This window comes from Thermobia domestica, chromosome 16 (genome assembly GCF_964235325.1).
Source record: "Thermobia domestica chromosome 16, izTheDome1.hap1.1, whole genome shotgun sequence".
NCBI lineage: Eukaryota > Metazoa > Arthropoda > Insecta > Zygentoma > Lepismatidae > Thermobia > Thermobia domestica.
In genome coordinates this window covers 63,421,722-63,444,638 of record NC_137469.1, presented here as the reverse complement: position 1 = coordinate 63,444,638, position 22,917 = coordinate 63,421,722, and the positions used below count along the sequence as shown (strand labels likewise).

Below are 22,917 nucleotides of genomic sequence, written 5' to 3'. Positions count from 1 at the left end.
TCCAAGGAAAGCCAAATTGATTAAAATTTGGCCAGATCGTTTGATTGTCGCTCGATCTCGATTGATCGCCAGCAACCAGTGTTCGAACACCCACGTAGTAACGTAAAATGCATAATTTTGTAGGGTGCTAACAAATTAACCTGTTCACCCTATGAAACCAAAGTTAATCAAAATTGTGAACAGGTCTTCTCGGGCTAGCAGCCAGGTGAATACTGTTATATCTTGCGACGTTTCGAGGGCTGACATCGTCCTCATCTTCAGGCGAATATGATGGTGCAATGGAGTGTATGGAATATATATACTCATGTATGTATGATTGGACTCTTCTGATTGGTGGTTGAAATAGCGGCTTCTGATTGGTGCTTGAAATGGCGGGATATGATTGGTGTCCATGTTTTACTCAGTTGGAATCCTGTGTCTCTGTTAAGGTTCGTTTTTTCTTGTATGATTGCAACGGCTTCTTTTATCATCCTCCTCTTATCCTTTATCCTTAATCAAAATTGTTTCATATCGTTTGATTGCTAACTACCAGTGTTCAATTGCCACCCGTAGTGACGTAATGCACATAATTTTTGAACGTTAAGAAGTTAACCTATTAGGTCTCCATGTAAGCTTAATGATCAAAATTGAGCCAGATTATTTTATCTGATGACATAATACGCATAATTTGTAGAGAGTTAACAAGTTAATCTATTAGCGTTCCGTAAGCGTAATTGATCGGAATTATGCCAGATCCTTTGGTTATTGTTTGATCGCGCTTGATCACCAATAATGAGGGTTGGTTCGTCACACGTAGTGACATAATACTACGCATGGCGATCAAACGAACTATCAACTGACAATCAAGCAATCTTATCTAATACTGATCAATTTTGACTCCATTTGAGCTTACTGGTTAGCTTGTTAACCATCCCCTTTAAATTTATGCTTATTACTTCACTATGGGCGGTGATCAAACGATTATTCTCGGTCAACGAACGCGATTAAACGACGATTAAACAATCTGATTCAATTTTAATCAATTACTTGTACATGGAGGGCTAATATATTAACTTATCTTCAAAAATTATACGTATTACGTCACTATGCGCTGCGATCAAACGCTGGTTATTGGCGATCAAACGTAATCAAACGATATGGCTCAAATTCGATCATGGGGCGAACAGGTTAACTTATTAACTTCTTTTACAAAATATTCATATGACGTCACTACGCGTGGCCATCAAATTATGGCTGTTGCCGATCAAGCGGCGATCAAATTATGGCTGTTGCCGATCTAGCGACGATCAAACGATCTGGCCCAGTTTCAACCAATTTTTTTTTTTTTTCCATGGCGAGACTAAGAGGTTATCCCTTCCATAAAATTATGAGCATTACGTCATTGTTCGTAGCGATCAAACGCAAATTGTTGGCAACCAAACAACGATCAACCGATCTGACTCAATTTCGATCAATTTTGCTTGCCTAGGGGACTAAGAGGTCACCGGTTATACTAGGTGTCATTTTCGTTTTTCTTCGTTAAAAAAAAAAAAAAAGTATCTTTATAATAAAGTGAACAATAACATTTCTACGACAAGAATGTCTAGAATGTCCAATACATTCCTACGACGTCTTGTATATACGACAACAATGCAGATGAAAGTTTCAGAAGTTCTAGCGATGTGAGTTGGTATGTATTACAGTTAGCCTTAATATCATGTGCTATGTGCGTATTATTGTGTTGCCATCAGTTTCCATAACTGGAAAGAATAGACGTCTCTCTCCACAGAAATGAAACTATTGGAAAACTTCTCCAAGTAATGGAAAAAGTTTCATCAGTTCAATTTTTGACAGTCTTTCAAAGATTGTCTTCGTTTCTTTGTTCACGAAAGTTCTTTTATAACTAATACTCACGCCCCCTTCATTTCTTTAACTGCGTTTTGCCCTTTGGGACAAACTCATTTCTGTCGATATTTTGGATTGCATTAAACGCTATCGGAAAAATCATAACTCATTTGTGCAGCAAATGGTTAGTTCATTTTTAGAAGTACTAAAAACATTCGGATCTATGTTACTGCTATTTGATTTGACAGCTAACAGTTTTAGCTTCATTTTTATTTATGTATTTATTTAATTATTAATGAGCGATTTGCTTGAGTTTCACCGTTTTTTAAGTACTTCTGGCTCACATCTGCATATCGAAACCGGAAGTTAATGATGGAAGACAGGGCTGTAACTTGTGGGGGACAGGGAGGGCAAGTGCCGAAGGGAAGCTCCCCGCCGTTCAAGGGGGGCCCACTTTAAGACAAAATTTCCTTACTGCATATACGATACGAACATGGAATTATAAATGAAGCATCAAACAGGTTCACTACATTACATAAACAAAACAGCACACTAAAGGTAAATAAAACAAAAATGAGTCGTGGGCGCATTTCAGTAAAAATGTCTACTATTAGGGGCCCTAGGAATAATATTTATTCGTATGCCGTTGAGATTTGTCAATATTGTTCTCTTAATCAATTTGTCATGTATAGAACGGGCCCAGGGTGTGCGAAAGGGCTCACAGGCTACGGTGGGGGGGACCACAAAGAGTAAGAGAAAGATGGAAAGAACGGGCCTATTTTCGAATTTTACGGAAAGGCCCAAAACAACTTTTTCTAAGGGGCCCAAATATTAATGCTTGCCTCCCCAGAAAAAAAAAATCTGTTACGGCGCTGATGGAAAAACAAACTCTGCATTTTCACAATGTGTTACTGTCTTACTTCTTTGAAGTGAAGAACGCTTGTAAAAAGTTTGCATACAGTTTATGGTGACAATGCTTTCCGAGAACGTCAGTGCCAACAATCGTTTACGAAATCCCATGCTTGTAATTTAATCTCAACGACGCTTCTCGGTCATTGAGATCCACCGAGGTTAATGACCACAAAATATAGACAGACATTAATCGAGTCAAATCCATGTTTCACGACACGATAGATTGCAGAAACATTGGATATAATTTATTCAAGCGTTCACCAAGGGCGCCAATTTCTCTGTAAATTGGGGGGGGGGCACTCAGACGCAGAAGGTATATATGTGAGGATGTTAAGACAAATTACATTCAAATTATGCCAAATATTGTATATTGATAAATACACTAGGGGGCACATGAGCTTTGGGATGTCCGGGTCCCCAGGATCGGTGCCCTTGGTGTTCACTACAACTGAAGAATTTGGTATATGTAAGCAAGCTCGATGTTTGCTTTCCTTGTGAACTCAATGAAGTTCACTTCATAACAGGCATAAACATCTTTGATACACTCATTAAACGTGAGGAAAACTCGTTTTTGAAGTGACTGATAATTGGTGATGATACGTTTCCCAAGACATCGAAAATACACATCAATCACAAGAATATTATGCTCTCTGTGATGGGATTTTAAAAGTGCCGTGTTTTTTCAAGCTCGTACTAAGGAACGAAACAATCAGCTCAAATGTATACTGTCGACAATTGGACAGTTTGAACGAATCCATCATCCAGAAACGTCCAGAGCTTGATGATCGTAAAGAAATTGTTGTTCCATCTTGACCACGCGAAACCACGCTCAAGTTTGATCATCTTTCAGAAATTATGTTGGAACTTGGGAGATATTTTGCCATACTGCCATACTCATCTGACCTTGCATTTCCACCATCAAGCTTCCACTTGTCTTCAAAACTCCTTGCGTGGTGTAATGTTCAATTCAAATGAGGCTTAAGTCAACACTGATGGCAAAAGATTATCGAGCACAACGGAAAATTAACATTGACTGATCTTTATTTTTAGATAAATGACATTTGAAAATCAGACGAAATAGGTAATGACTTTCCTGGCAACCCAGTATTTCTGGATACATGTGAATACAGCATTGTGCCACTCTGTTGAATACTTTTGAGATGTAAATACGTGTAGATGCAAGTTTTCTTGTTACGGTAACGTAAGTAACTTTTATATACAGGATGTTTCAAAACAACACCGACAACGTTTAGGAGGTGTTTCCTGACACCAAGATAAGACAAAAAAAATACAGACCAACCTGAATGCACAAATGCTTCCTATAGGAGTTATAGGCTGCCGAAAACATGAAAAAATGAACTTTAAAGGTCCATAGCTCCAAACCTATGGGACCTACCGTAGTCGGGTCAAGATTTCACTGAGGAACTAGTATTGCCCTATCCAAATATCTAAGTTTCAGAATCTTGCGGTACTTCTGCAACAATTTTTGTAGAGGTAGTTGGTGAGTACTTCAAATTAAATGCCCGTAGCCTAATTACTTGACAAATTCGACCACACTCTTAGAACAGGACTGGAATCCATTCTAAACTGTTCTTTGAAAGACAGTTCATGGTTACAAGCTTCCTTAACAGTTGAGAATGGAGGCCTTGGGATTCGTCGAGCCATGGATATCGCCATACCTTCTTTCCTCGCATCATTCTATGGCTTACGAGAACTAATTGGATCTCTTCTTCAACAGGAGGTTGACTTAGACTCGATTCGAGATGTACAAGAATGCATTGATAAATGGACTAGTCTGGTTGGAATGGATCCCCCACCTAACGACAAAAGACATGTTCAGTCTGTTTGGGATGAACCTATAGTCAAGCTTCGTTTATCTTCACTCCTATCATCAACTAATAACCCAGATGACAAAGCCAGGCTGTTAGCTGTCTCCTCCTCCAAAAACGGAGCATGGCTTCAAGCCCTACCTTCTCACACGCTCGGCCTACACCTTTCTAATGAAAGCTTTCCTATTGCTACAGCTCTGCGCTTAGGGGCAAATATTTGTGAGCCTCACTTTTGTCCTGCTTGCAACGCATATGCTGATAATAAAGGATTACATGGTATTTCATTTAAAAAAAAAGTGCTGGAAGACAATTTCGACATCATATTGTAAACGACATTATTTGTAGAGCCCTCGTTTCAGCGGGAGTTCCTTCAATAAAAGAACCAAATGGTTGTTGCCGCTCTGATGGTAAAAGGCCTGATGGCATGACCTTGGTACCGTGGAAAAATGGAAAAGCACTAGTCTGGGATTTCACATGTTCCGATACGTTTGCTCCTTCCAACTTACCCCATTCTTCAATTCGGGCAGGTCTCCTCGCCGCTTACAGAGAATCAGACAAAAGACTAAAATACTCAAACCTATTGGACAAATATTGGTTTGTAACAGTAGCAATAGAAACCAGTGGGTCTTGGGGTCACGAAGGATCTAATTTCATTAGTGAAGTTGGTCATCGAATAGCAATCAAAACTGGTGATCCCCGAGCTACTGCATTCCTTTTCCAACGTATCAGCATCGCCATCCAGCGCGGGAATGTGTCATCGATCTTAGGCATAAAGAACTGGACGAGATTTCTCTTCTATAACACACAATAAGACGGAAGTAGAGACATCCTAGGAGGCCGACAACCACTTTGACTATGTTCATGAAGAATGCTTTGAATCCAGTTTGGATAAATATAAATTCTTGGAAGTCATGGCTAATACCGGTAAATTCGGGAGTGGTAGCAACATTATCTACAGATTTTACTTTGTTGCTCAAAATCGTTAAAGACCCGAAAGATATTGTTGTCAAGCAGTCCGATGTTATTTTGGAACAAATATGATGGCTACAGATAATCTGTGTATTCTTAGATGTGCTTATAAGGAAGAAATAATGTCCGTATTCTTAAACCTTATATAACGGGTGGTCCAACTACAATGCACGATGTTAATTGTAAATAAAACGCAAAGTTTTCAGAGAATAATCTTAATATTTTTTATTATGATAGAAGAATCTATGACAATTATGTGTGAAACAAAATATCGGCCAAATGCTCGCCACGGATTCGGTGGCAGACTTCTATCCGATGGTCCATATTTTCAATGACTCTGAAACATAATTGAGGTTCAATATCATTAATGTACCGAATTATCGCATCCTTTAGCTCCTGAATTGTTCTTGGCTTATTGACGTACACTTTTTCTTTTAAATATCCCCACAGAAAAAAAAAGTCCAATGGTGTCAAATCACATGATCGTGGTGGCTAGTTAATATCGCCATCACTTGAGACTACACGGCCATTGAATTTTTCGCGCAAAAGAGCCAATGTTTCGTTGGCTGTGTGGCACGTGGCACCATCCTGTTGGAACCACATATCGTCCAGGTCCATATCCTCAATTTCTGGCCACAAGAAGTCCGTTATCATCTCGCGATAGCGGACACCAGTCACGGTAACTGCTTGGCCGACCTCATTTTCAAAAAAAGTACGGCCCGATGATGCCCATAACCCGCCCGGAGTCACTCTTTGTGGATACATCGGCTTTTCAACAATCACTCGTGGATTCTCATTTGCCCAAATGCGGCAATTCTGCTTGTTAACGAATCCACTGAGGTGAAAGTGTGCCTCGTCGCTGAAGATGATTTTCTTTGTGAAGTCACCATTCACTTGTGTCTGTTCAGCCAACCTTTAGGCGTATTAACGACGCTGAAAATGGTCAGTAGGCTTCAGCTCTTGAGTCAATTGAACCTTGTAAGCGTGTAAATTCAAATCTTTCTTCAAAATTCGCATCAGTGATGTTCGTGAGATGTTCAATTGTTGGACACGACGACGAGTCGAGGTTGACTGCTCTTTTGCCACACTATCGCGAACAGCAGCAGTGTTTTCCGCAGAACGAACTTGGCGAGCATGCACAGCTGTCTGCATTTTTGCCGATCCCAAACGTTTCAGCATTCTTGCCAATTTCATGTCGAGAACATAATCCAAACAACCCCTGCGGGGCTTCTAACCCGTTCCTACTACTACTAGTACAACTACTACTACATTAGCTGTGGATCTATATAGTACAAGGGCAAACGTACTACTAATACTACTACATTTGCTGTGGATCTATATAGTACAAGGGCAAACTTATTTTAATGAAAGAAGTTTAATGAAAATTTTAAAACAGTGATCGTTAAATCACTTTTTGAATATTATTTTTAATCTTATTTTAACGAAAGAAGTGTTATAAACATTTTTAAAAGTAGTAAAAAGAACTGTCCGTAGGCAGGATTCGAACCCTCGCCAAAGACGTTTTTGTTACTAGCATGTTACGCTAGACCACTCGGCTACCAGAACCAACAACAATTCTCGTTTATTTTGTGCTATATGTAGATTATGTCCTGTGATATCGCATCTGTATCGACCAATCAGATCAGAGGATATGCTGAAACGTTTGGGATCCGCAAATATGCCAGCTGTCTTCACATTTCCTACAGACCCTGTTTACTGAAATTTGCGCACAATTCTCCCGATTGTTGACACATTTGGTCGATTATGCTGACCAAACACATCACGAAGTGCACGAAATGCATTTTGATTTGAACGTCCATTTTCGTAAAAGGCTTCAATAATCTTCACGCGTTGCTCAATTGTGTACCTCTCCATGGTTGAATTTGCCAAACCCTGAAACAAAGAAATGTCAAATTAAGTTGGGCAAAAACCTTGACGTTACGGTGTGACACATAATTAACATCGTGCATTGTAGTTGGACCACCCGTTATTTCTAAAATCAAAGATGTATGCATATAGAACGGAGGTGCCTCTAACTCGATAGAACAAAAATCATTCCGTTACTTCAAATTTAGAAATGTCAAATATTTTGTTATTACATAAAGTATATTACAAGAAATATAAAAAAATCATTAAAAGGAAGTAAACTAAGTAGTGATGGAAAGTTAACTGGCTTATTTCTCGTGTATTCATAATATTTGTTAACTTCTAAAATAGAGACTAGATTGAAATTTAAGTATGCGTTCGATTTTCGATTCTGGTAGAGCGTGTATCTCTGGTGCGTAGGATCCCTGCTTCGATCCCCCTCCAAGTAAGTTTATCATGGACAACATCATGTCCGTGGGTTTTCTTGGTGTACTCCGGTTTACTCCCACTTTCTCATTCCACTAATTATTCCATCATTATTCACTGTTTCCTTATCCGAAAGAGCATAAACGTAGGACGTTAAACTAAAAGATGTCAATCCTATTTCTAGATTTTTCGATCGCTTCTAAAGCAAATGAGCAATTCATTTAGGATTTAGATTTCTGGGCTTTCGGCATCTAAAGTCATTTAGCCCTTCACGATTTGGTGGATGACGTCCCTCGGCGAGCACACAATCCGCGGAAAGGGAAGGAAGGAAACGACCTGGCACCTATAAGTTAAGTGCCACCCCGGCATTTGCCTGATGTGAATGAGGAAAACCTCATTTAGGGTGGCTGGGCTGAAAAAGCGTGTTACACTTTTCCGACCGAGTGACCCCACCGGGAATCGAACCCGGGACCGCTCGCACCGAAGGCGAGAGCGTTAGCGACTACGCTACGCGGGACCACATTTGACCATTCATGTTCACCACCAAGGCAATGACCTATTATTTAACGTAGAATCTGAATAACACATGCTTCTACCGGAAATCGAACTCTGGTGTCCATGTTAAAACACGTTTGCTAATCGAGCTACTTCGTAGTTAAGCGGTTAGCGTAAGCGCCTTTGGCGTGGGAGACCTGGGTTCGATTCCCGGCGGGAGCTCATGTGGTTCGGATTCCACGTTAATCAGTAGGTCCACGTCTCATATAGTCTCGCTGCTAAACGGAACGTTAAACTCAAAATCAACTCAACTCAACGTTTGCTAATCATATATTCAAGAGAAAGCTACAAAATATGTATGAAGTTCCACGAATCTAGCGAGAACTAAATATACTTAACCCGCCTTATACCTAACCTACATGACTTGACAGTTGACTGCTTTCTACGTATTGGGACTTTATTAATTTGGAGTACAAGTGTAACATTCACGATTTGTATGTGGTTTCGTATGCTTGCTTTTACAGTAGCATTCCGGATGTAATAGTTTAACATTCAATTGTTTACATCCGAAATGTCAAATGCATCAAGAAAGAATTTTCTTTCTTTCTTTATAACAGTTTGTAATGAGTATCGCAAATGCTTCGAAAAGCTACTGCGGAGTCCCTCGCGTTCTTGTGTCAGTTTTATATATATATATATATATATATATATATATATATATATATAGATATAGATATAGATATATATATATATGTGAGAAGCAGAATAAATCCTGCCCACCGCCATCATGTAGATCACGCATCAGCACACGATTCTACCGTATTTCCGTTTTACCTGTCGCAAGGAGGTAGAAAAAATAGAATTTTTCAATGATGGTAAAAAAAAATATATGATTAAATGGTACGTTAGGGTTTTTCTGTAGTCAAATTTAAAGGACTATTCTGTAATGCAGGCAAAGACAAGAAGTATCTAAGCAACAATACCTGAACAGAGGTTAATTAATATCAAACATGTTGCCAAATTTCTCATGTACATGAATGAAGGTTGTAAATTCTATATTAAATTAACTAAACATTTTGTTTGGCCATTCCTCGTTTTATACAGGAATGATTGTCCATTATTGTATTTCTCTTATTATATTTCCTCGTATTAATTGGGAAGGCACGTGAATATACGATTTCATTATAGAGCCGCCCTAGTAGGAACTATATTAAATTGTTGGGTGGAATATAGCAAGTATAAAAAGCAGCTGAACATCAAAGAAAGGTGCTCAAAATCTAACTAATTAACGTTGATCTTTTATTTTTCTTCTTGTATTGAATATTCATTTTTATCTGTTTCTTTATTTCAGCAATGTACGAAGATGATGCTGGTGACTATGACAGTAAGTGTTTTTTTATTATTATTACATCAGTAGACTAAAATACTTTTTATTTACTTTGTTAAATAACCGTGAAAATTCTTTAAAATAATGTTTTTATCAAATCTACTAAAAAGGAGAAAATTATTATTTTGGTTAGGGTGTCGGGAAAGTTTTTATGGATATTTAGAATGATTGTCGATAATAGAAACTAGATCGCATATAGTGCTTGTTATCTTAGTCCCATTTCTTCATTTGACGCCACAAAAATCCCTTTTAGTGCAGTTTTTTACGTTTGTTATTTACTTTTTAGTCTGTATTCAATATCATCAATTAAAAAATTCCTGATCTTGAAAATACTACATGAATTTCGATAGATAATAACAACTCCATTTTTTTCGTTAAATTGCCACATAAAGAGCTCGAACCAGCACTGAACCATTTTACCATTTACTGAAGTAATTATTAATTAATTGATATTGGCTACGCATATATGCAATCTAAATATATTTGAGATGTATTTAGATTGCATATACTCAGTTAATTTTACAGTAAAATGCTTTACTATCGAGCTACAATTATGTAAGAATATTATCGTCGGGTTTACGTATCTATTCCAAATTTCAGAACTTTCTAGTTAGTATGGAAGTGCATAAAATGTAAATTGAAAACTGAATTTTACTCTAACAAACAAACAAACAAGAAAGTGATCTTATAAAGCGTTATAAAAAAACTATTTCTGGAATTTTTTTGTAAGAAAGTTTATGTCCAAGAAACTACTGAAGAAAATTTTAGATCAGAAAACTTAATTCATACAATTATTGAAAATCGTTAGAGCTCCCTAAACTAGTTTTTCCAAATTAGGACCTAAATTAATTTTTTATTAAATCAAAACCTAGTTAACGCGCTTTCTCACACCCAGAAACAATATCTTCATCTCAAAATGATGTGGGCTTCTTTTTTTAATGGGTTTTCCCAAAGTCATGAGTAAATGAGGTATCTCAAAGCCAAAAGCTTGCGGGTAATTGTAATCACTTTGTCGCACCGAAAACTTGATTCACGTCATTACATAACAATCGTTAGGTTGGTTTCAAGGTAAAATTTACCAAAAGAACTGCTTTCGTTTACAACTTAGGAAAGAAAAAAACAAGCAAATGAAATAATCGTTACAGAGTCAGATTTCAGGAGAAATTAATTTCCGAGTTCTTCATTTATCAAGTAAAACGTAAATAAAAATTCTTTCTGTGAAGAAATATTACCCATGTGTTTAGCAAATTAAATAATAATGATAATTGCACAACATGACCCCAGGGACACGACGTGGCCAAGTGGGAAGTCGATGAGGCCCAGACCCCACGAAAATTAAGATGAAAAATACAATAGAAGATTAAGTAGCAATTTTGCATTAATTTTTAAAAGTGGCAACAGTTGGACTCTCCTCGAAATGAAGTATCTGGCTATGGGCCTGCATGGTCCGGACATAGCATGTTAGGGTATCTGTGATTTCGCTTCTGATACTAAACCAATCATAACAAATGTACACACCATTACGTCATGGGGGTTCAGTGGCAGAGCACTTAATCTCTAGTGCGTGAGGTCCCTGGTTCGATCCCTGGCTAAGTAAGTTTGTGGTGGGCAACAATCGTCTCCGTGGGTTTTCTCAGAGTACTTCCATTTTCTCCCATGTTCTCATTTCAGCAATTCTTCCATCATCATTCATTTGCCTTAATCATCCGTCTCGCTTAGCCGAAAAGGCATAATCGTGGATCGTTGAATTGAAAGATTTCATTTTACCAATTCGTCATAATTTAAAGTATTTTTGTGATAAATGCCTGTTTGAGTATGGGGCATTGTTAACGTTAGCCGAGAAGTGGGTTTAAGCCTTTTGTAGGAATTCTTAAGAATAATAATAAAATATGCTTGTGGTGGTAATATGTGAGATACCAAACATGTATTTCTGAAAGTAGTCCTATGTTAAGAGATTTGAAGTTGAAATATGAGATCCATCAGACAGACACGAATGTCTGCCAAAATTGAAGCAAGTTAAGGTACAATGTAGCCAACTTGTGCGCGTTTTGTTCGAAAACGAACGTAGCACCAAACCCTTGTAACAGAAAGGAATTGATAGCTATAGAGGTGGTAGAACGGTACAGTAGCAAATGTTTTAAATTTGGGCTTATTTAAATATTAGAAGGGTACGAGTATCGTCTCAGATTTTAAATTTACGAGCCATATTACGTCAAATTACTGGCGAATAAGGTAAGTGCGAGATATTTAAATCCGTTCAGCAATGTATTAATACAGAAAGTGTACATCATTAAATTTGGTGTGAAATTTGCAACTTAATTCGTTGAAATACATATTATTTCAGTTGAATTTACACTATGTTTCCATTCGTCACCGTACACCTCTCAAAAATGCTTTGGATTGTCTGTACACGTCATACACCCTACAAAACGCGTTGCTGGTTGAAAATACACTCATATCAGCTGTAGTAGTCAATATTGACAGAAGGCGCGAACTTAGTGAAGGGGAAAGAGGGATGGACATTGGACTCAACAGGTTTGAACATTCGACCCATGAGATTTTCAACAAATTTCAGGTACCCCAGTCGACAGTGAGTGATGTTATTGTGAAGTGGAAGCGAGAGGGGGTTATGAGGTGCCGACCCAGGCCCATTAAAGCGAAAATATTAACAGATCGTAACCGTCGATGGTTGAAACGCGTGGTGAAGTCAAACCGGAAAGCGTCATTAGAGGTGGTTCCAACCGTCCGCCGGAAGATCGCCGTACTTGGTTTTCGTGGTCGAGCAGCAGTTCACAAGCCACATATCACAGCCCGCAATGCAACCCGTCGTTTGCAATGGTGCAAGGAATACCACCATTGTACTCTCGAACAATGGAAATCGTCCTATGGAGTGATAAATCGCGCTATCAGATGTAGCGATACGATAGACACGTGTATGGGGGGGGGGGCTGCTTTTCGGTCTCAATGTTCTCAATTCTGCGCTACCGACATTATGGGCACAATTTGATATTGGCCCATACCTGTTCCAGCACAACAACTTCATGTCATACAGGAGGCATTATAAGCACGTGGTTCGAAGACATGGGTATAGAAAAACTTGATTGACCAGCCCCAATCCAGATCTCAATCCCATTGAACACCTTTGGAACGAGTTGGAGCGCCGCGTGAGAGCCAAATTACACCGTCCAAAAGACACAACTAAGCTGTTTGCCGCTTTGGAGGATGAATGGGCCAAGATTCGTGTCGACACGTATCGCAAATAGTTTTGTTGGGTTCCTAGCCATGTTAATATTCCTGGTAATGAGCAGGCGGATGCTGTGGCAAAAGATGCAACTATTCATGGTGTTGCATTCTTGACGCCCCTACCTTGCAATGATCTGTACCAAATGTTCTCATCTCGTGTTCTCCAACAATGGCAGTCGGAAAGGGATCTTGCACATGCCAACAAACTGCGACTGGATCATACACCACGCCTTGGAGTCTGGACTTCTAGTTCCGACAATCTCGTCGAGAAGAAATAATTATAACTCGACTACGTATTGGACGCAGTCATTTAACGTATGCATATCTTTTACGTGGAGATGCAGTTCCAGAATGTGTTTTTTGTGGAGCCCTTTTATCTATTCGTCGTCTTCATGTCGAATGTCCGCATCGACAACGATACAAGCTTCCAGAAGATCTTAAGTTGCTGCTTGGTGATGACACTCGTTTTGTTGCTAGACTGCTGCTGTTTTTAGAAGAGCTTCACATTTTGCATGCCATCTAAATTTAGCTTATGTGTGGATTTTTTTTCTTTTAATTGACTTATTTCGAGTTTTATTACTGTTTCTTTTATCGTAATTTGTTTTTCAGTTTTTTTTAGGTCTTTGCAAGGGTGTAAAAAGACTCCGTTGTCGGCGCAGCCAATAAATCTCTTACTCTTAAACCAGGTAGTATGTTGGATATACTCACACCAACAACTGACCTTCGCCTTATCTCCATTCGCATTTAATTCACGGTGTGAGGGCCAATTGAACACAAACCTCCACAAAAGCGACAGAACTTCCTTGGTTACCTTTATAATCTGCTCCGAAAATACTATTTCAACGATTCATATACAAGTAGCTTATTATTTCAAGTTTATGATCACTGACAGTTATATAATCTAATATAAATAAAGTAAAGAGTTTGTGTGTCTGTGTTTAGCCTGGGGACCAGACGAGTGGACCGAGAGTTACCAAATTTTGGTCACGGGTACCTTGGTCCAGGCCCCAGATCAAAATGAAGAGTTTTTTTTTATTCGAACCAGGGGTCTCAGGGGGGCGTTTACCGGGATATGTAAAAGCAGAAAATAACCGATATTAGCGTGAAACTCGTAGTTTTCGCGGTCGCTGAGATCAATGGTGAAGCTCCGATCTCGCATTAACTTCCAAATTCACCCCATTCCGCTGTGGGTCGGGGGTCGACGGGTGGAGGGATCCGAGACATGTAAAAATAATCGAAAATGTCCGATATTAGTGTCAAATCCATAGTTTTCGCGGTCGCTGAGATCAATGGTGATACTTTCACTAGCGATGACTTTCAAATTCAGCCACTATTGTATGCAGGTTGGAAGGCACCGGGGCTGGGGGATTCCGAGACGTAAAAATAATCTAAAATAACCGATATTAATGTCAAATCCGTAGTTTTCGTAGTCCCTGAGCTCAATGGCGAAATTCAAGATCGAGTTTACTTTCACATTTAGCCCCGACAGCTAAGGAATGGGGTCAATAATAGAGGGATCATCGAGACATGTAAAAAATAATCCAAAATGACCGATATTTGTGTCAAATCCATAGTTTTCGCTGTCGCTGAGATGAATGTTGTTACTTCCCAGGCGTTGACTTTCAAATACAGCCCCCATCGGCTGGGGGCCAGAGGCGTTGTTTTTTCGAAATTGGAACTAAAGTGTCATAGGGGCGTTTTCCGAGATATGAAAAAGTAGTACAACATGACAGATATTAATGTCACGTTCATAATTTTCGCAGTATCAGCTGGGGGCCAGAGGTGATTTTTTCACAATTCGAACCAGAATGGTCTCAGGTGACGTTTACCGAAACATGTAAAAGTAGTAGAAAATGACCCATATTTATGTCGAATCCATATTTATCGGGGTCGCTGAGATGTATAGTGACACTCCAGCCCCCATCGGCCATCCCAATGAAAATACATTTACGTTGTTGGATATATATTCACACAAAATAGATCCAATTTTAGAAATGTTTCTTTATTGTTCTTTTGTTGTTCAGTTTGTTTATATTGATATTTTATCTGATCCATGCGAAGAACGGGCATAACAGCTAGTTAAACATAACTTTGTCATGGTAGTCCAGTAACAATTAGGATGATCAAAGTAGTCGAGCTGTCGCCATATGCCCAGGAAAGAGAAAATTAAATGGCGATTCGGATGGCTTTAGGTCATTTTTGATTTTTATTTCAGAAGTTTGAAAGATTTTATTATACCGCTTTCTACATTTCTCACAAGACATATGAAACAAAATTAGATAAATTCATAGTATAATAAATGTTTATATAACCAATCTTGATCAAAATGTCGGGCTATGAGCATGTAGCATGGATTGGTTCGTATTATAGGTTAGTCCGATTTATTTTCTAGAGTCTGTCATGAACACTGTCTTCCAAATCATCCATCGAAGGCTTCGCTTCTATTGTACTGTGTTCAGAACATTGTAGGCAGAGTATTTCAGGGGCTAGATTCGAAGTTGTGTTGCTGTTTTACTGTTTAAGAATGTAGTAATAGTTGTTAGCAGGAAACGAAAGTCAGGTCAGACTAGCACTTTTACGTGGATAGGCTTTTCGTACTAGACAAAACGTCGAAAACCATATTTTTGTTATTGATGGTGGTTACGTACTTCACTGTGTGGTATATGGCTACGACCTACAAATTATAATAGTAATTTAAGCATCGTACTATTTCGCAAAATCACATTATGGAGGGATATGCACGATCGTGTTTGATGGATATTTAACCAGTCCCACCATAAAAGAGTTATGAACAGCAAAGTAAAGCTACTAAGAGAACATATACTAACATACATATAAATTTAAACTCTTCAACAACTACACAGATTTCCTTGCAAACAAGAGCAACAAGGAACAATTTATAGAATCAAGTCACTAGATATTGTCAAGTTATTTCCGAAAATATGACATGGATATTGATCAAAGCCGAATCTGATACAGAGATAGTCTCATTGTCTCAATAGTCATAGATAAAGCAAACATTGGGTCGAATGTCGTAGTGGTTGTCAGGATATTGATGTGCTTGATCTTCTCATTCAAAAATCATTTCTGTCTAACAATATATATATTTCTTCAGACCAGTTTCAAAACATGGAAAAAGAGACATTGATCAACATTCCAGACCAAGAGGCTCTTCGGGGTGAGGTTTGTAATGTTCTTTTTGCTCTGTATATGATACCTCCTCTGGCCAATATATCTAAGGCAAAATAGAAGATCTAAACGTTCTTCAGAAAGATTGTTAACTTTGGTTGACTACAAAGGTTTCAATGGACCTTTGGCTTCGAAAGATGAAATTACTTCAGCTGGAGAATAATTTCTACTTCACTTGTATGGTTGCAAAAAGAGCGGGAACCTCTATGACTTGATGTATTATAGATACAGTAATTTAATTGCCAAACAGCAAGTATGTTGAACCTTTGATCTTCTTATGCTTCCTTTAACCATTGATTCTCTTTCACATCACTCGTACAAAGTCTGTAAGTGCCACATTAAACGGAGAATATACTGGATTCAATGTTATGAAGATAGATGACCAAAAATAAATTTATAGTTCCTATGATTTCTTTAAAACAGCTCGCACCACCCAGACTATTCAAAGAAGTGTTCTGTGCATGTTAGATATTATTGCACTAACAAATAATTTGAGTGTATAAATTTGGGACCGACTTGTTCACCTATGTATGCCACATCCCAAGGATTGTGTCAATCGTACATAAGTCTTTGGTAATATTGTGGAAGTGAGTGTTAATGAGTCTCTAGAAAATCATTGGGCTAATCTATTATATTTACCAATCAGTGTTATGTCATCATAGTCTCGACAGCATTTTGTGCAATTAAGATTACTTGCAGTAGTATAACTATCTACTTGTTGTTTCATAGTTATCATGTGATAAATGTAGAAAGTGGTATGTTGAGTTGATTCATTAAATCAAGCTTTTTTTTTTTTTTTTTTTTTTTTTTGCCAGATGTCAGTGATGATGGCAGTAGTGTGTAGCACTATTTATGGTTTTGTTAAGGCTAATCAATTTTTGTTTTTAAAATCTGATGTATGGCCTGTTGAAAAGAAGGTAATCTCCGACATGTTGTTTTGTACGAGTTTAACGTATGTTCAGTGCCCCAGAGGCATCCAGACATATATATGTAGTGTATGGAGAGGACGCTATTGCTGAAAGGACCACCCCAGGGCCGTGCTGGGATACTCATGAGGGCGGTGGACAAGTCTACTAAAAGGGCGCCCATACAAACTGATATATATATATATATATATATATATATATATATATATATATATATATATATATATATAATTTGAAAGAAAGTATGGGTGCCATTTTATATCAAAATCACCACCAAATTTGTTTTAGTATTAACGTAAATAGCTAATTTGTGGAAACCTCGAATCGAAATCCTCTTTACTAGAGAAAAACCTTTTAGTTCCTTAATAACATTTCTGTCAAATAAAAAGAAGCTAAATATATCAACAACTTAATATAGCTCTATGCCCTATGGACACAGGAGGTTCAGTGCCGCGTTTACAAAAGCTCTCCATTGATTTCTGTCCTTAGCCAACTGGACCCAGTTTCTACTTTATATTCCAATCTCTGCGAGAACCATTTTAATATTGTCCTTACATCTGAGCCCGGTCTTCCTAATGGTCGTTTTCCTATTTGGATTTCCAGTTAGAACTTTGAAAGCGTTTCTAATTTCTTCCATTCTAGCTATATGATCTGCCCACCTAAGCCTCTTAGACTTGATAACCCGAACAATGTTTGGTGAACGTATAAATTATGCACTTCCTCGTTATGAAGTTTCCGCCATTCCCAATTTTCGTTCCTCTTGGAGTCCGGATATCCGTCCAAGAAACTTGTTTTCAAGTACTTTCAGTCTGTGATTTTCCCTCAGAGGCAGTGACCACATTTCGCAACCATACAGCACAACAGGTATGATTATTGTTTTATATTTTAAGCTGCAAATTCCTGAACAGAATTCGCGACAACAAAATATTTTTAACTGAATAATAATACGAAATCCCTGCTTTCAGTTGACATCAAATTTCGTAGTCATTATGGTTTTGGTCTGTTAATAATGATCCTAGATATTTGAAAGTATCCACTTTGTGGAAAGTAAATATTATTTGGTATTGTAACGCATCCATATAATGCAGTATTACGATCCCGACAAATTTCCATGTATTTAGTTTTCTCTGCATTTACTTCTAAGCCCATATCTCTGCAAGCGTTAATTAAGATATCTGCATTCCTTTCTATTGTTCTCATCCCCTATTAAATTTACATCATCAGCATACGCCATAACCTGGTAAATACAATTCAGCTCTAGGACCTGATTGCTGTCTTTGATTTTCCATACAGTGTTCTCCAGAACAAAGTTAAATAATAATGGCGACAACGCATCTCCTTGTTTCAGGCTATTCTCAACGTGGAAGCTCGTGAACAAGAATTTCTCTACTTGAATCTTACTTTGGGTTTCATTTAAACATATCTTAATTAATCTACCTTTTTCGGTATTCCAAATTCTGTAAACATGTTGTAAATGTTTCTCTCCTGTCCGAGTCTAAAGTCAATAGCTGATGTGCCAGGATATTTTATTCTCATTTCTTTTCAAGTATTAGTCGAATGGTAAATATCTGGTCGATAGTTGATCGATTTTACCTAAATTCGCTCTGATAATCTCCAATAAGTTTATCTGCGTATGGAGTCAATCTTGCTAATAGAATGTTTAAGATGATTTTTTTGGATATTGACAGAAGAGAAGAATTATTATGATCAGTTTTGTTGCTTTTCTTCTGAACTGGAACTATTATTGATTCTTTTCACTTTTGTGCTAATTCCTCCTTGTTCCAGATAAGAAGAATGAGTTTGTGTATCTTGCTCTTACAATTTTTCCCTTCCAGCTAAGATTAAGTCAGACAGGATTTCGTCTACACCCGGAGATGTGTATTTCTTTAATTTTTTAATACCGATTTCTATTTCCGTCTGGTTAGGTTCTGGAATATACGGTTATGCTGTGTTCATTTCACTTTCTCCAGGAACATTAGTTTCTGGCTATGTGTTAAGCAAATCGTCAAAGAAATCTTTCCATCTATTTAAGATGCTATTCTGATCACTGAGAACTGTTCCGTTGGCTTTCTTTAATATATAAGCACGAGGTTGACAGCCTTTCTTAAGTTCATTGATGCATTTATATATGTCCCGAATGTTTTTGTTTTTACTATTATCTTTAACTTAATTAATTTTAGCGTTCAAAAATTGCGTTTCTTTGTTCTAAAAGTTTTGGAAGTTTCCCGCCAGATGACAATGAAATTTTATGTAGTTATTTCGCTCGGATTTTGTAGCCAAAGCTGTTTATTCTATTTTCTCTTTTCTACTACTTTAGTGCATTCCTGCTTGAACCATGGTTTGTTCCTATGTATTTCTGCATTCCCCAATATTTCTTTTGCTGAAATTTTAATGTTATCTGTAATTTCAACCAAGTATCCTGAACACTAGTGCACTCCGAACCTTTTAAAACCGGGAATCTATTCGACATTCAATCTGGCTCCCCTCTCATCTGATTTTCCTCTAATATCTTTAAATTAAACCTTTCCGTTTTCAGATATTGAATATTTCCTTTATTCAACGATAGTCTCTCTCTTATTATCGCTGCTATTAGGTGGTGATCAATATCACAATCAGCTAATCTGAACGACCGAACATCAGTAGTGCTAGACTGTTTTCTTCTGTCTTCTAAATCGTGATCAGTTTGATTATGTGTTTTTTTATCTGATGAAGTTCAAATATACCGTTATTCATGGATGTCACGATGTGGGAATTTTGTAATCTTCACGATAAGGTTTCTGGATGTTGCAAAGTTTACGGTCTAATGTCGTTGTCACAACCTTCCTTATGCAGAGGTTTATTTCCTATGATCGGTTTGAAAATACCCTCTCGTTCTACCTTCTCATTGGAACCGCCTAACAGAATTTTCATATGGTATATGTATTTATTGTACACGACGGTAGTATACGGAAGAGTGAATAAAATCCTTCATCTTTGATGGGGTTTCGCAAGGGCGCCTAATGTAAAGGGCGCACTGCACCTTTCACGGGTTCTTTACCAATAAAACTTAAAATTTATTACTGAAAACTTGTACCTTTATTTATACTGTGATGTTTCGGAGGGCGCACCGGGACATGTCCCGGTGGGCCAGCACGGGCCTGGACCACCCTGATATAGTTGGACAGATTCCGAAGTGGAAATTTTGTCCTGAGGGACAAGGGCGCCGATTTCTCTGTAAATTTGGGGGGCCCATTCAGATGCAGAAGGTGTATATATGAGGATTTTAAGAAAAATTACATTCAAATTATGCCAAATATTGTATATTCATAAATACAATGGGAGGCCACATGAGCTTTGGGGGGGGGGGCTGTATTTGAAATGGCCTAAGGCCCTCTTCATCGTTATTTCATTTTCTCTCTCTTATTTTATAATACGATCACAGTTCGACTACTTGGATCATCCTAATTATTATTGGACTGACATGATGATTTTTTTTTTTTTTTAATGCCTTTCAGTGCATATTTAGGATCTTTTGATCTTGGTTCCATGTAGTGTTGCCTTTCTATAACAGCAACAACTCAAAAAGACGAAATTTTTAGAATGAAGTTTCCAAAAATTCCCAGTTACCTCCCTATATGAAACACTATAAACAATTGTACATCAATTCAATGCTTGTTGTATTATAATTTGAAGGACGTACAGCACCTGATTATTTCAGTGACAAGTGGAATTGTGAAAATAGTTTTCTTTTTAAACGCTCTTGTAAAGTTGATAAAACACTTCAAATAACCACAATTAATCATAAGAATTGCAAATTATTATTCCCTTAGTTTTCGTTGGGATAATGTGTAACTTATAGAATATCTTTAATATGTATTGAAGTACTTTTACAATTTGAGGGTGGATTGGTTTCCGTGTAGTGTGGCCACGTTATAGCCGAAAAAAGTCGAAGAATAGGAATTTTTAGCATTATCTCTTAAATATTTCCCTCCATTACTTCCCTTTACTAGGTATTACAACAATTGCTATACATCATATGAAAGCCTCAGCGGCGAATCCTCCATGGGACAGCCTTTTTTCCTACCTTTTGTGCCTCTCTAAATAAGATTTAAAGTATTCTAAAACCAGTATTTTGTAGAGAAAAATAAGTCCATTCTCTGCCTTACTGCAAGCAAGCTCCATGTCTGCTCTGCAAGGGAGCAACGCCGTTCAGGTTAACATTTAATTGCTGTCGGTGGTGAAATTGAGATTTTCTTCCAAATGAAACCGAGCAGACACAAACATACCCTTTTGTTGTGTTTCGGCATAGTGGTGTTTAGCACATGATACAGTTCATTTTGTGTATATATAATTTTAATTTGCTAATGAATAAAGGAATTTGTTAATCTTTTGTGTAATGTTGTATGTGATATTTAAAGCAACCCACATTATGCTTCTTTTTTGTTTAATTATGCTTTATTTTTTCTAAATTATGCTTTATTATACTTTATTGTTAGTCTCAATCTCATTGTTTTACAGTAATCGTGTATAATGTATCATATTTACTACACACTAAATATTCTAAATATCTTAATCTATTTATTACTATTTTATGCAACCAGTTTCTTTCATATTTAATGAACTTTCTACTTAGTGCCCTGTAAAGAGATATGCTTTACTCGAGTCTTTTATTTATTTATTTTTTAATCACTTGTGCGCCTTAGAGGTGCATATATAGAGAAAGGGAAAGTAAAATATGCCACCAAAAAGTACAGAAAGTGCTGTTTCAAATGGTGGAGTTCAACAATATAGAGTGAAGTTCTTGTGTACTATTCATTGTTGCCGGAAATTTTCTTCTTCTTTTCCTTTTTTCTTGTTTTCTCCACATCAAAGGATAGCACCGAAAAGTTTACAGAAACAAAAATAAGCTTTTCATTGTTACATTGTTATGTTCTCAATGATTTTGCATTGCAAATATTGGTTTTTAAAATATTAATACAGTATGTTAAACTTGCAGTTAAACAAAATTTTCCAAGAATTGTGTTATATATTTTAAATTATGCTTTATTTTCTAAAATTATGCTTTATTATGCTTTTAAAATTAGCTACTTATGGACCCTTAGACAACCACAACCATGTTCAAGGTACCAACTATATGTGTAAATTGCTGTTACGCTTTTCGATTGCCCTAGTGATATTGTATCACTTTTCTGATAAAAATCGGGAAGGCTTAGATTTCCATACTGCTATTTAAACCTGTGCAAATAAGACGATAACGAAACAGGTGACTAGTAACTACTCTAGGTTCACGAATTTGGATATTTCGTCTTCCACATAAATGAACCAACCAGTAATAGATCAATTGAAATTGTGTCTTTTTGATTCACTGAATTTGATGATGATATGTGGCTATATGGTAGGTCTAGCCCTCACCTTACAGAATTTAAAACGAAAATAAAATCTTAGACTAGGCATTTCCAAAGTAGCTACCATAATTGTACCGTGTTATGCAAAAATGAACTAAGCGCCAAATTTTGAAAATCCACGTAAATGCGACGATTGGTTCCTGATACGCATTAGAACGTTTTGCACAATCGAAAAGAGAGGAAAACCAACACGTTTCCAAAAAAAGAAACATAATTTCACTTTTGATTACGGCTACATTAATGTTGGACATCAACCTTTAAACGTAATTTTCTTAAAAGTATGAAAGTGGCGCTTAGTTCGTTTTCGCAGGACACGGTACAATTGTACTCGTACAAAATGGTTTACTAGGTATTCATTAAATGATAAATCGCTATATGAATCATCTTTATTTTGCTACTGGAAGTTCGTTTGGAAAGTCTCAGAATTCAGTAATCATTTTTAATGTAAATAGTGGGTGTCATGAATA

The 22,917-nt window shown here is 37.3% G+C and overlaps 1 protein-coding gene across 4 annotated transcripts in view; it reads left to right on the top strand.

The window, feature by feature from the left end:
- The window catches only part of LOC145673107 (oxysterol-binding protein-related protein 9), a 443,064-nt gene that overhangs the window by 384,195 nt on the left and 35,952 nt on the right, over positions 1 to 22,917 (top strand). For all 4 annotated transcript variants that reach the window (XR_014128719.1, XM_081742477.1, XM_081742478.1 and 1 more), the window contains one exon: positions 9,673 to 9,705. Coding sequence is in view for 3 of the 4 variants with exons in the window: in XM_081742477.1 (XP_081598603.1) it covers positions 9,673 to 9,705 (33 nt within the window). In the remaining variant the exon portion in view is untranslated. The remainder of the gene's footprint in view (positions 1 to 9,672; positions 9,706 to 22,917) is intronic.